A 13,137-nucleotide genomic window follows, 5' to 3' on the forward strand; every position below is an offset into this window, starting at 1 on the left:
AAATCAGGGCCTTGATTCACTACAACCTCCATCCTCAAGAATGTAAATTTCTCAGTTTAGGTCCAGGAATAATTTGAAAAGTATTGATGCAGTGTTATGAATGTATGTGTATGATCAATTATTGGTACAAACCTCTTAAAGCAGAAGGCAAGACAGCACCCAAATCACACCATCACCTACCTAAGATCGATTCGTTACCGCGCAGCCCTCTGCCATGGTGACTTTAAGGGAGGCTTCCTGCGGGCAGCGCCGCTGCTGCCCCCTCCCGGGGCGGCGCGGCCCCTTTAAGGCGGCGCGGCGCTCTGTCCCTTTAAAAGGCGGCGCCGTGGGGCGGGCGGCGGCGGTCGTGGCCATTGTCTCCCGCCGGGTTTTCCCCCCCTTCCCGCCGGCCCGGCGCTCGCAGCCGCCCGTTAAAAGAGCAGGCAAGATGGCCGAGCTGGGCAGCAAGGGGGTGACGGCCGGCAAGATCGCCAGCAACGTCCAGAAGAAGCTCACCCGGGCGCAGGAAAAGGTAAGGGAGCGGGGGCGGGGATGCGCGGGGCCGGGTTGCCATCGCTCACAGCCCGGGCTGAGGGCGAGGACTGAGGGGAGGCGATGTGGGCAAGCAGAGCTGGCTGCGTGTTTAGGGAGCACTGCCGCGTTCTGGAGCGCTGCGAACGTAACCTCGGTAACCGAGCGAAGGGAACGGGCGCCGCTTCCTTATCGTCTCCCGAAGGCGCGGCGCGGTGCGGTGCCGCTCGCCCTTGAGCGCAGCGCTCGGGGCGGCTGGAGCCGAAGCGGCGGATCGCTGCGGTGAAGGAAGGACGGCTCCGTGCTCCCGGTGCCGGCGGACGCGATGCGCGGGGCTGCGCCCGGGGTTGCGCGGCTTCGCGCAGGGCCGCGGCTCGGCTGCTCCGTCAGCCGCTGTCAGCCCTCCGCCGCGGGGTGACATTGACTGAATAAGGACGGGTGCGCGTCCGAGGGCGGAGGGTGAGCGGATCAGAGCTCCGCTCGTGTTCCCTGCGGATATCTTTAGCACCAGATTTAATCCGGGAGGTTTGGGGGTGGGTGCCGCGCTGGCCTCGGCCCCGGCGATGTTACAAAACGCCGCGGGGTCACGGCAGAGCCCAGACCCATCGGGCCTAGCGCTGCCGCTGCCCCGGGCTCGCTGGCCGGGGCTGGGAGCCCGCGCTCAGCATCCCTGGCCGCTGCGGAGCACGAGAGCGGATGGCTGCGCGGGGCTGGCTGCTGCAGCTCCCGCCTTCCCCCGCCGCGCTCCGCTGAGGGCGGCCGAGCCTGCGGCTTTCCCTGCGGCAGCTCCCGGCGGTGACGGCAGACCGGCCCGCTGGGGTCTGCTGCGCCCCGAGCTCCTCGCAGATGCCGTATTCTTTCCCCGCTAGCCACCAGGTGGCAACCGTATTTTGATCACATCTTCAGGTGGGTGATGCAGGCGGAGCTCCTGGCCTGCTGATGGAGTGCTTTCTGGTGCAGCTCGAGCCAAGCGTGGCTGCCGGGCCCTTCCCTGCTCCTGCGCGCAGGATCCTTCCCCAGGGGAAGAGCGTTCCCCAAGTGCTCCAAACAGGACGTGTAGCTCTCTTCCTTGCTCGTTCCCTGATGATGACGGGGGATATGGGAATGACAGTAAGAATCGAGAGCGTAGCTGTGTCTGGCAGGGAGTCTGCACGATCTGAAATCAGCTTCTGGTCTTTTTTACACAAAAAAAAAGACAGCAAATTTCCCTTTGAGGAGGAAAGAAAAACAAAACATAAAGCAGCTGCTTAATAAGCTAACGCAACTTCTAGGCCCTTTAGCTGTTGTTATCCTCACACAAACGATGCAACTTCTCTCTCTTGGCTCTCGGAAAAAATAAAAACCATTGATTACTTTGTCCCCTTTGTACTGCTGTCACTTCATTTGTAACAGTTCCTCCCTGTGGAGCGCTTGCTGTTTCACCTTTGTCTTGAAGGGGCAGAGTGTCACTGAACAAGTGCATGGATGTGAATTTCTAGCTCCTGAGGAAAGCTAACGCTGAATCAGAGAGGAGGCATCAGTGGTTATGGCATGATGCTGGTGTTACTGTTATGTCATTTCCTTTTAAAGTAGGTATAGGGCACTGTTTAACAGGAAGGGTAAACCATGTGCCTAGGGATAAGAACCAGGTTTAAAAACAAAAAAAACCAACCCTTAAGTAGAAGCCTGCATAGGTGTACCCCTGAATGCACAACAATCCAAGCGCTTAAAAATGTGTTGGATTTTTCTGATGGAAGCTGAATGAGGTTGAACTTTCCTTTTCAAGGCAAGTACAAATTGAGGCTTAAACAAGCTGACAACGTTCCTTTTACAATTTGAATTTAGGATAAAAATGGTTCCCTTCAGAGCGATATCTCCCTCCCAGCTTGGGCCCAAAGGCTTTGACTTCAGCAATTTCCTCCATGGTGAATTTAAGCCTTGTGTTAAGCAAAGAATGATGTCTTTTTGTTCGACACAGAATTCACACTGAAACACTGTACACATCCTTTTTTCCCTTCTGAGATGGCTATTATGTAAAGTATGTAAGATATTCCTTCAGAAGTGCTGTTTGTTTTGAGCCTTTCAGCAAAACTATTGGCTATTTTTGGAAGGCACTTTCTCAATTCAGCAGGAAATATGGGGCAGAATGGTTGACTGTGCTGTTTGCAAATGGGCTCTGCACCCTTTTAATCTCTCTCCTCTATTCACGAGTAGCCTCAAGTATAATACTTGACAATAATTTCCCTGTCGTCCCATGAAATGTATGAAGGAAGCTGATGGCTCTGGGAGGAGCCCATCTAGCAGAAAGGACCCATGCAACCATATCATCCTTTTCAACAGTTGGGAGATCTAGGCTGTAAGTTGCACTTTGTCATCCTGTCTTTCGTTGAAGCATTTTCAGACCTGGACTTCGAGCTCTGAAGCTTTCATAGGTTGTCAACATCTTAAAATGGGGTAAAATTTGTAATACCTCCAATGTCATGGTCTTTGGAGAGAGGCTTGTGTTTGCATGCTCTTTAAACTCTGCCAATGAGCATTTGACAGTAAAGATTTGAAAGCTGTTTTTTTTTTTTTTCTTATCTGGAATCTCAGAATTTGTTCCTATGTCATCGTTATTGTCTTACATTTTGGAAATTTAAAAAATCTCTCATATTTACGCAGTTTGTTTGAAGAGTGTCCTGATTTCCAATGTGTGACTCTACATAAGCGCGAGTATTTCTGCTTTAAGCAACATGAAGCAGCACCTTGGTGCTACAGTGCAGCTCTGGTGTGAAGAACCTCCTCTAGGAGATCCCGGGAGTGGGCTGAGCTCATTGGGTGGGGTTTTGTTTCTTGTCTGGCGGAGTCCTCATCCCAGGGATTCAGAGTGGAAAGAGGGAATCAGCTGTGGGGCACGGACTGGGGGATGTGAATTGCCGGGAGATTAACAGGCATTTCTCGGGGAGAAACTGTAAACTTGGTGTTGGAAAGGGAATTCTCCTCAGGAGCAGTCTTTTGTATGGAGTAGAAAGGAATGAGTTTGTGTTTCTCTTTCTAGACTTTGACTGGGAGCTGCTGTCCCGTTAGAGCAGTGGTCTCTTGCTCTTTTCACTTGGGCCAAATGGAAGATCTGAATCTAGGTTTCTGCGGAGTGTGTTGCAGTGCAAAAAAGCATTTCTATGCTGGTAAACAGAGGTTTCACTGAAGCATTTGCGGCCCAGCATTGAGAAGTAACCAAGGACGGTGGCCTTGAAAAGGAAGGCAGAGGAGTGCTTTTGGCAAGCTGCTGTGGCCTGGTTTCCCAATTCTTTTTTTCAATTAATTTGTCTCATGTAACGATCCTTTCTGGATACTGCCTGTGCTACTGTTCTTTTTCTTTTTTTTTTTTTCCCTTAGAATTGTAGGCTTTTTTTCCTCATCCAGATTCTTGCTCTGAACATGAGAAGGCTGTGAATTGGGTGGAACGCCGTTTGCAGAAAGCATGGCTTGCATTTTGAGCTTGCTCTGGTAAGACTTTATGAAGCTGCCAGTGGCTGGAGCATGGCAGGTGAGAACACCTGGAGCAAAATCTCAGCCCTATTGAAGCACGTCGGGATCTGTTCTCCAGAACAGCAACCAAGAACCTGAAACCAAATTTAAATGCAGATGTCTTCAGGACTCAGCTGTCAAGAGGCTGGCTGTTCTGTGGAACCTCTGCATATAGGGGAAGGAGGCTTTAAGCAAAGAACAGTAGATGGAGAAAGCTCTCTTATTGAGAAAGAAGTATCGCAATCACCTGTCTAGGAGGAGGGAAATTCCATATTGATTTTTTTCCTTAGGCTCTTTCTGTTTGTTCAAAGCTTTTATGGTTTTTCACTTGGCTTTGCATAGGGTTAGGATGTTTTGGCAGCTGTCAGCCCTGTGGCACCAGAGAAGCACAAGAAGTGATGAAGCCTGATGAGCTACAATTGTTCTTTTGCTGATCTGGCATGAAACTTCCTTTTTTTCCTGGTGAGCTCCCTAGGAAAGGATATTTTACTTTCTCAGAAAGATAAGGCTTATGTGACAAATAGAGTCTCAGAGGTACTTTGTGTCGAGGTGTTGCTGGAAAACAGGCAATGGATAGAGGAGAGAGAGCTGAATTAATGCCCCTGATATACGGATGGTTCCAGTATGAGGTCAGACTGTATTGCTGGGTATCAGATAATCGGCATGGGGCAGGGAGGAGGTGAAACAGGACACCGTGCTTCACATGTTTACTTGCCAATCAAACCATCCCGTGGGCAGGGGGTTTACATTGCCCTGCTGAAGGTACCCCTCAATCTGTTGCGTTGGCAACAGATTTCTTTTAATCAGAATCTCATGGATGGATGAATTTTCTGATTAGAAAAGGCCCAGGCCTATTCCTGGACGCTTTATCATCCCTGTGAGTTCTAGTCTTACAGCCAATCCTCTTTAGTGCAGTTGTTGTGAGATCACGTTCGTAAAGTGGCTGTAGGATCTCTTTTCAATGAAGAGTTTTGGTGAGGCTCTAGGCAGGGTATAATTAGCGTTGCGGAACTCATTGGTTGGGCCAGTGCCATCAAACTAATGTCTGTCTTCTCCATCCCTCACGCATGCTGATTTTTCCGGACACAAATGCTTTTTGCAATATCACTACTTTGGGAAGAAGATAGTAGTAAAAAGTAATGCGTGCTTTCTTTAGTTCCCGTGCCTTTGGACTGAGTGACAAGATCCTGTTGTTTGGAACCAAATGTGTTGTAAAGATCTGGTTCCAGAAACTTCTTGCATAAGAAGATGGTACCTTTGGTTGACAGGTATGAGAAGTGGCTATTTTTTCCCTGTTGTGGTGGTGACAGGACACCTGAGCTGCACACTGTGTGAATTCTGCAGCTTCTCAAGGATCATCTTGCAGCCCTGGCTCCTACCTGTGTTGCGGTCAGCTTGCCCAAGCATAACAGGCTTCTGCAGCCCGTTCTTCTTGAACTGGCTGCAGTTTGAGGACTTGGCTTGTGGGGCTTCCGACGTGGGCTAGCAAAGCCAATGTGTACAGAGCAGCTTCTGCTTTGGGATAAGACTGCATTACTGTGCAGTGGGCTTGACCAGGAGGTCGCATCAGCCACCCCCAGGCAATAAGATGGGAACAAATACTGAAGTATGAATAAAGCTTCCTAAGAGAGCTGTGGGCAGGTAGAGTAGAGCAAAGCGCCGAGGTCCAGTTTGACGTCAGCCTCCACTTTAGATTTCTCTTGAGAGTCTGCGTGTTTGCTTTTCTTTGACACCTGCGATACTGAGTATGTGAGTGCCAGCAAACCTGTGCTGCTCTGGTGTTTGTACTGAGCTGCTGCTGGAAGGAGCCAATCCTCTGATGAGGGACCGGAAAAGAGAAGAACATCATTTACGTGGCACTGTAGTTAAAATCTGTTTTAAAAATGGTTTTAGTTAACGATTTGTCAGGAGAGAAGTGAGAAACCTCTGCAGGAGTGCTTGCACTAGCAGCCATGGTGCGAGGGATAAATCAGTCTCTGCAGGTGGGTGCAAGTGGCTGGTGGATCTCAGTTCGGGTGTCACGTGGCACATCTGCTGGCTTTGCTGCCTCTGCAGCTGCTTGACCTTCATAAAGCTGGCAAGTACTGTGGGATAGGCCCAGTCTCTTATTCCTAGAATAAGAAAATAGAGTTATTAGCAGAAAGCAGGATCAACGGGTCTTTTTTGATTTTAGGTTAGTTTTATTGTGCCAACTTGATTATGTAGCTTTTGTTTTTTTAGCTGCTACTCAGAAAGTAAATCTTTTGATTTGTACTTCTGTGCTCTGAAGGAGCAGTTGTGATAAATGCGAATAGAAGCAGCCCGATGTGAACAAGTTTCACGGTTGTTTAATTCTTTTTTTTTTTTTTCCCCCTAAGTTTCTCCTTGGCTGTTGGGAGCACTCAGGAGGGTTTTGGACACTGGTTATAACTTGAGGAAGACTTGGAAGCTGGAGCTCAGGGCACTGCAGAGACCCAGGCACATCTGTGATGCAGCTTGATGAGCTGAGGATCAGATCATGTTTGCACACACCTCTGGAAGTACACATGTGCATAACACTTTTTTTTTTCTAGATGGAATGTGCTGGGGTAAACCTGCTCAAACGTGGGGCTGGTAGTTTAAAGCCTTTGTTGAAGTAAGCGTTTCTAGACGGGCACAGTAGTTGAGACAACATTTAGGAGATTCATGAAGGCCAGACAGTGCTGTGCTTCTTTCTGTCTCTTTGCTCAGAAGAAAAGAGAAGTCTGGGTGGCAGTTTCTTAATATAGGCTGCCAGACAGGATGGAGAGTGCAAACTTTACCAATAAGGAGGAAAGGAGGAAACTAGTGCTTAACAGCAGCTAATCCTGCTCTAAAAGCCATGGGCTGCATTTAATCTCTTGATGATACTTAGATACCGCAGCCTGAAGCACTGGGCTCTGCAGGGGTTTGATGTGCAGATTCAGAAAGCTGGTAACCTGCTCTGGAATGATTTTATTTTTTTTGCCAGTTCTTCACTGATCTTGGGTTTTGTGGTTTTTTTTTTTAAATTTATTATTTTTAAGTAGGTTTAGAATTTTTTGTTAAAATTGCATGAGAACCGTGCTAGTTACTCAGCTCTTCTCAAAGTTGTCTTTTCAGGAGTTGAAATACAAACATTTTTCACTGTGCTCTTCTTAACACTGCTTTGAAACTGGATTAGGTAGAACCACAACACTTGTTTGCCAGCAGAAAGGGAAAGGGAGCTTCAGGCCTTAAATAGCTAGTGTGTCTGAAAACACAGCAAAGATGGTTATGTTTTTGACTTCACGCTACTTGGCTTGATTGCACCTTTGATAAAGCCAGAAACAGTAACAGTTGACTTAGCCAACTCAGAGCTGAATGTCAAGGTATTTGCAGAGCTGGTAAGTGATTACATCCCATTGGATTCATTTGGAATGGTGCCAGTGATGGATGTGCACACATACAGAATATATATGGTATAAAGAGATATGGTGATGTAGAGCTTGTAAGTAATGTGACACACTGCTGTAAATGAGAGTAAGTCTTGTGACAGTACCAGCTCTGAGAATCTGAGTGTAGAAGGACCAGCCTTATCTCCATTCCTCTTTCCTCAGCTATTATGGGGAAAAAAAAAGGGCAAAAATTTGAGGGGAAAAATCAGTATATTTTAAAAACACACAGGGAATTAATTTTCTGTAATTTGGATGTTCAGCTCACAAATTTTGAATTTTCAGGCAGTAGGGCAGTGTCTGAAGGAGGTCCTTTCGTCCCACTCCATCTTTGGATGGAACAACTACTGATTCCAACATGACACCAAAAAGGGGAGTGAGCTGTTGTGGCAGAGGACGGTGTGTTTCAGGGATTATTTTGGAAACACACTTGGAGAGGGATGCCAAGCTTTGAGTTGGAAACAATGCTCAGGAAAAGTTTATTTGTTCAGATATAGAAATATACTTGGGTTCTGCATAGAAACACCCCTTCATGTAGGTTCCCCAGTGTAGGACTGAATCACTGTACTTACGTATATTGAACTGACTTCTGGACTGATTTTTCTCTTTTATCAGCTTAGACTGAGTATCATTGCAGAAGGCCAAGCCTAACTGTGCCTTAATAAACTTCAGCCACTGAGAGAGCGTACCCATGTTGGTAAGGCTTCCCTTATCGTGACATACAGCCATTGTGATAGATTGTTAGCACCAGCAGTGTGATCCTATTAGGTATAACTTAAAAAGGACACTTACTATCCTGAAACAATTCCAGTATAAGTATCAGAGAGCTTCAGTTGAGATGCTTTTGTTTTATTTCAGTAGAATTCCAAGTCCAGCGCACTGAAAAGGCTTCTTAAATAATTTTTGCAGAGCTTCAGTAAGGATGGTTTTGCAGGCAAGGTATGAGGCTATTTTTGAACACTGGAAAACTCATGAAAATACATTGAAGCTTCAGAAATTGAAAAGAGACTGGCCTTCTTTGGAGAGGAAGAGCAGCTGAAGGTGCAGGGTCAGAGAGGGGAGAACTAGAAGAACGACCGTGGTAGGAAGGGCAAGGTCAGAGAAAGTCAGGGGTGATGTGATGTGTCAACTGTGGATCCTGCACTGCTGTGTTGCATCCAGACTCCTCACAGTTTGGAGCTTGTCTGGGCACTAGAGGCAATTGCTGGAATAGAACTTTTTGCCAAGCTGGCGGCTTTTGCTCTATATTCCCTGACCCTCAGTGAACATAACACTCACTTCTTCCCTGAATTATTTATCAGGGCTGGATGTCATTACGATGTGGCTCTATTAGTAGGTGAGAAGAGCTGTGTTGCTCTGCTGGATAAAGGTTTCTTAGAGCCAGGGTGGATTTAACTAGGGCATCTTCTAAGCAGCATGTCCCACATTTCCAGCTCAGACTTCAATTTTTGAGGAGTCTCTTTCAGGAGAGCCTCGTGGTGATTTTCGTCTGCAAAGACAGCCTGGCCCGGATTCTTGGCAAGTACGTTGCCGCAGAAGCCAGTGGGCTTACACCCATTCACAGAGGCAAACATTGCCCCTCAAGCCAAGTTTCCCATTTGCTGTTACTCATCCTTCAACTACTCTGAAGGAGAGGCAGTCCTCTCAAATGGGAAAAAAAGAGCTGCTCACAAGCTGGTTCCTTCACGTATTTTGCATCAGAGAGTCAAGTTTTTTCACTAGTGGAGGACCTTTGACTAGCTTGAGAAGGATCGACACGATCTTTGCTGCTCCATGTCTTCCAAATTTGCTGAGACAAGCCACGCTCTGTAACCCAACTTGTCCATGGAGGAAAGTGTTCCTAAACTTTTCTGCCCTGTCTGATCCCTTGCTGCTATCTCCCTCTTGAATCAGGGAGTCCCAACTGCCAATCCAAAGTCCGTGTCTTTTCCCTTTGCCCAGCTGTGTGTGTTACGTGTTCCGGATCTGTCCTGCATTTGAGAAATTCCAGTCCTTGTTCATAAAGGCAGTCAAGAACCCTTAAAGGAGCTTTCCTAGCCTCTTAAGGGCTCTGTGTCTAGCTTGTGTCTTCTGGAGTCCTTGTGTTCATGGCTCTGCTCTCCTCCAGCACACACCTGCTCCTTTATCTCTTTCTTCAGCTCAGTGTGGCCCCAAATGCCTTTTGTGTGTTGTCCTGATTTGGTTACTTCATTTTGCATCAGTGCCTGCATAAAAATAAAAATACTTCTTGCAAATGTATCAGTGTTTAAAATGAGTGTTGCAGGGGAGGAGGCGGAGGACATGAGAAGGGGGATTTGTGCAAACAGAACTATTTATGTTATGTGTTCCTCTTACTAGTGTTACTGTCAGCTATAGATAGGGTTTAATTAAGCGATGTTAAATGCCTGCCCGAGTAATAGACATTGATGTTGCTCGAGTCCTGCTGCCTGGAATGTCACGTTGATGCCAGATGAATTAAGAGATGCCATTTGGCCTTATTAGCTACACAGCTTCAGCGTAGCTACTGCCCAGCTCCATAGTTAGCTGCTTTTTTTGGTCTCTGATTTGATAGCTGCGTAAGGCTGAGGCAGGCAGAAGCTGGGGTGGAAATTTACCTGCTTTCATGGAGTCTGTTCGAAGTTACCTGCTTCTTTCATTTCAGGGTAATGATAGATATATATTCTCTCTAACTTCTCCTTTGCTGAAAATCTTGAACTCTGGGGAATTCATTGTTTTGCTTGCCTCGTTTGAAAAAGAACAAGCCAAACGGGGGAAAAAAGATACCCAGAAAGTTATAATTTTGGCATACAAATGCATATGACCAAAGTGGCTTGTACAAATAAATCTCTAACATCTGTGTGCGGTGTCCAATTGCTTATTCTGTTACGTGTCAAGAGGTGTATAGGTGCAGCTCCCATACCTCAGACTCAACGAACCAAGTCTGAGTGGTTGAGATGACCCTAGAAGAGGTTACATGTCTTCTGGCAAGGCTGTGGGTCTTCAGCACCTCTCAAATCAGCCCAGAAGATCTCAAGGTTGAAGCGTTCATGATCTGAAAGCTGTGGCTTGAGCTCTTAAAATCCTTCATCTCCCACGCTTCTCGAGATAGATGCCTGCTTCCAGTTCTGGATTTGTTCTGATGGAAGAAGTCACCACTTCCAAATGGTTGTCCCTCAGTCCTGTGTTTTCTGCTCTGCTTACCTGCTGCTGGAACAATCTCTGTGTGTCTCTATCTGCTCACCACTAGATAAGCTCTTGGCTTTCTCAGATTGACAGTTTGAACTGACCTAGGTAATCCAACTGGGGCTGCAATTTCACATCACTCTTATAACACAGCTACCACCAACGTGAGTCATCTGCAGCTGCTACTTCCCCTTGTACTGCTGCCCTGTTACCTGTGACAAGTTGGGCTCATTTACTCGCTTTTCTTGCAAGCTTGCCCTCACAAATAGGTGCATTTGATAGTAAGTTCTGAACTGGGAGACTGGAGGTCAGCAACAAGCATGGTGACGGGAATTAGACCAGCAGTGATCTGCCACTGAGGCAGGGGTAAAAGGGGAAGTACGCTGTGTTTTGACCTGATGTATGAATGGTGAACCAGCAGAAATGATGAGGCAGAACCATAGCATGGTGGGGTGGTGATGGAGCACGGGGAGTAGCCTCTTTACCAGCTCAGTTCTATTAGACCCGTAGGTAGCATATGGCACTTCAATTTTTACATTCCTCTTCTTTGCATCCTGACTCTCTTAAGCCTCCATCTGAAGGATGTAAAATAGGTCAGGAAAAAATTGAAACTGAAGTCTAAATGATGTTTTCCAGTTTGTTTTTATTACTGGAAAATTTGCTGATGGAAAACAATAGGAATCTCCAGTTTCTCCTTAAAAATTAAGTTGAGAGTGATGAATAAGGAGGTAGGAGATGGCAATATTTGTGCTTTGTTTTTAAGTGCTAAAATCTATCAAACAAAGGGAAATATAAAAGTGCAACCTTTTCCCAATAACTTCTTGTAAAGCAAGGCAAGTTCGTGCATTTTTTTTTTTTTAGAAAGAGGAAAAATGTGCTTAATAAAACTGAGTTAGACATGGGAAGGAAATGATGTATCAGCCATCTGTATGGGAATGGGCTTATCGATAGCTCTAAGAAAGAAAGAAGCAATTATTGTTTCTGTTTTCTTGTATACTGCTGGTTATATTAAAGAATGATCTTTCACCCTTTGATTTATGGTAGGGTAAATCTTTAGTACAGGAGTTGTAGCTATTGCACAGAACTGACATAGTGGGATGTCATATAAACAGACGAGAGATTCAGAGAAGGTGACAAGACTTCTCGGCTAATGTAGTGGGGCCTTTAAAAGGAATCTGGGCTTGAAGGTGTTTGAGTGGTTTAGCATCTATTGATGCTGAACTGGCTGCAGTCACGGGAGCATAGCACAGTGATGTTGCAGAGGCCGAGCTGTGCCATCGTGTCAGTGAGAAATGTTTTTCTTTACCATACTGTCATGGCACCACTCCTGCCATATTGTGATTTGACTTAGATGCAAATGATGCAAGAAGTGAAAATGCAAAAACTGTGGGTAGAGGAGAAAGGAGAAACAATTTGAAATGTTGAAAAGAGCCAAGGTGCCAAATTTTTTTTTCTTAAAACTTCGTTACTTTGGGGATTTGCGTCAGTGCTGTGTGCACACTGGGGACTCCGATTCGAGACCCAACTCATTCCTGAATGCCCTCTGTGGGAGAGGAGCCTGGGATTACGTACGCGTAAGAGAACCTCTGCTTAAGTGATCTGCTGCCTGTGGAAGTGGTGAGAGGTAAAGCTTGCACAACATCCGGAGAATCAATTATTTGTTTGTGCTTCTGTAAACAAACTGCAGCATTGCCTTGAGGAAAATAGCTCTTGTGTCCTGGAGATGGACTGTGTATTTTCCTCAACTGCCAGAATGGCTTTTTTTCATGTGGGAAATAGTCCCTCTAAGGGTTGATAGTAGAAATAGAGAAGGTGGATTAATTTTGTCTTGCAACAACAAATGCAGATTTTTAAGTTCATCTTCACAGATGCTCAAATTTCAGTTTAGACTGACCCACTAGTACTGATGGATTTCCGCATCTGACTTTTTTATGTGTTTTGATGTGGTTTTGCACCAGTCACTTGCACTGTTCTCATGTTATTGTGAGAGCAGTTTCACAGGGATTTCTATTTCATCTTGGTCACTTGGGTATGTCACTTGAGGGTTTTTCATCTGCAGCTAAGATACCACATCCGTAGTGTCAGCTACCTTAACAGATAAGGCTGTCTCATCACCTTCTCTTTTCTTTCACTTCTCATGTAAGCTGCAGCAGAAGTTGTTACTCTCAGATGAAATTATCTTGCCTTTATCTTTCGTTGTCAGACTCCTAGCTTCACTCACAGTGAACCTCACAGCTCAAGCTGGCAAATGTGTGCAAAAATGCTCCCCCCTTACTCCTACACATAGTAAACTGACTGGGATTTTGCGCACGTAAAGAGGAGTGAGGAGTGAGCCTACGGCTGCACAGATTAATGAAATTTATCAGATTTTGGTTTAAAAGAAAAAGCAAAATGATGCTGCAGTTCTTCACCACCTTTATCTTAACAGCATCTTTCCTTTTCCAATGGCTCACGTTGCAGCAGTGTGGTTTCTCCTGTGATGGATGCCAAAGCCTTTTTCTCCAAAGCCTCTTTTTTGGTTCTTGCTCAAAGGTGAGCATTATTCACCCACTGGTTACTGTTCAGAAAT

General features: G+C 46.1%; 1 protein-coding gene across 6 annotated transcripts in view; it reads left to right on the forward strand.

Moving 5' to 3' along the window:
* The window catches only part of BIN1 (bridging integrator 1), an 89,181-nt gene continuing 76,236 nt past the window's right edge, over window positions 193–13,137 (forward strand). For 2 of the 6 annotated variants that reach the window (XM_021397524.1, XM_021397528.1), the window contains exon 1: window positions 197–511. In XM_021397524.1, the coding sequence (XP_021253199.1) occupies window positions 215–511 (297 nt within the window). In that variant the 5' untranslated portion in view covers window positions 197–214. Of the gene's footprint in view, window positions 512–13,137 lie in introns of all 6 variants that reach the window. The other 4 variants (XM_021397523.1, XM_021397526.1, XM_021397525.1 and 1 more) reach the window with 4 other exon arrangements.

Source organism: Numida meleagris, chromosome 5, assembly GCF_002078875.1.
Source record: "Numida meleagris isolate 19003 breed g44 Domestic line chromosome 5, NumMel1.0, whole genome shotgun sequence".
Lineage (NCBI taxonomy): Eukaryota > Metazoa > Chordata > Aves > Galliformes > Numididae > Numida > Numida meleagris.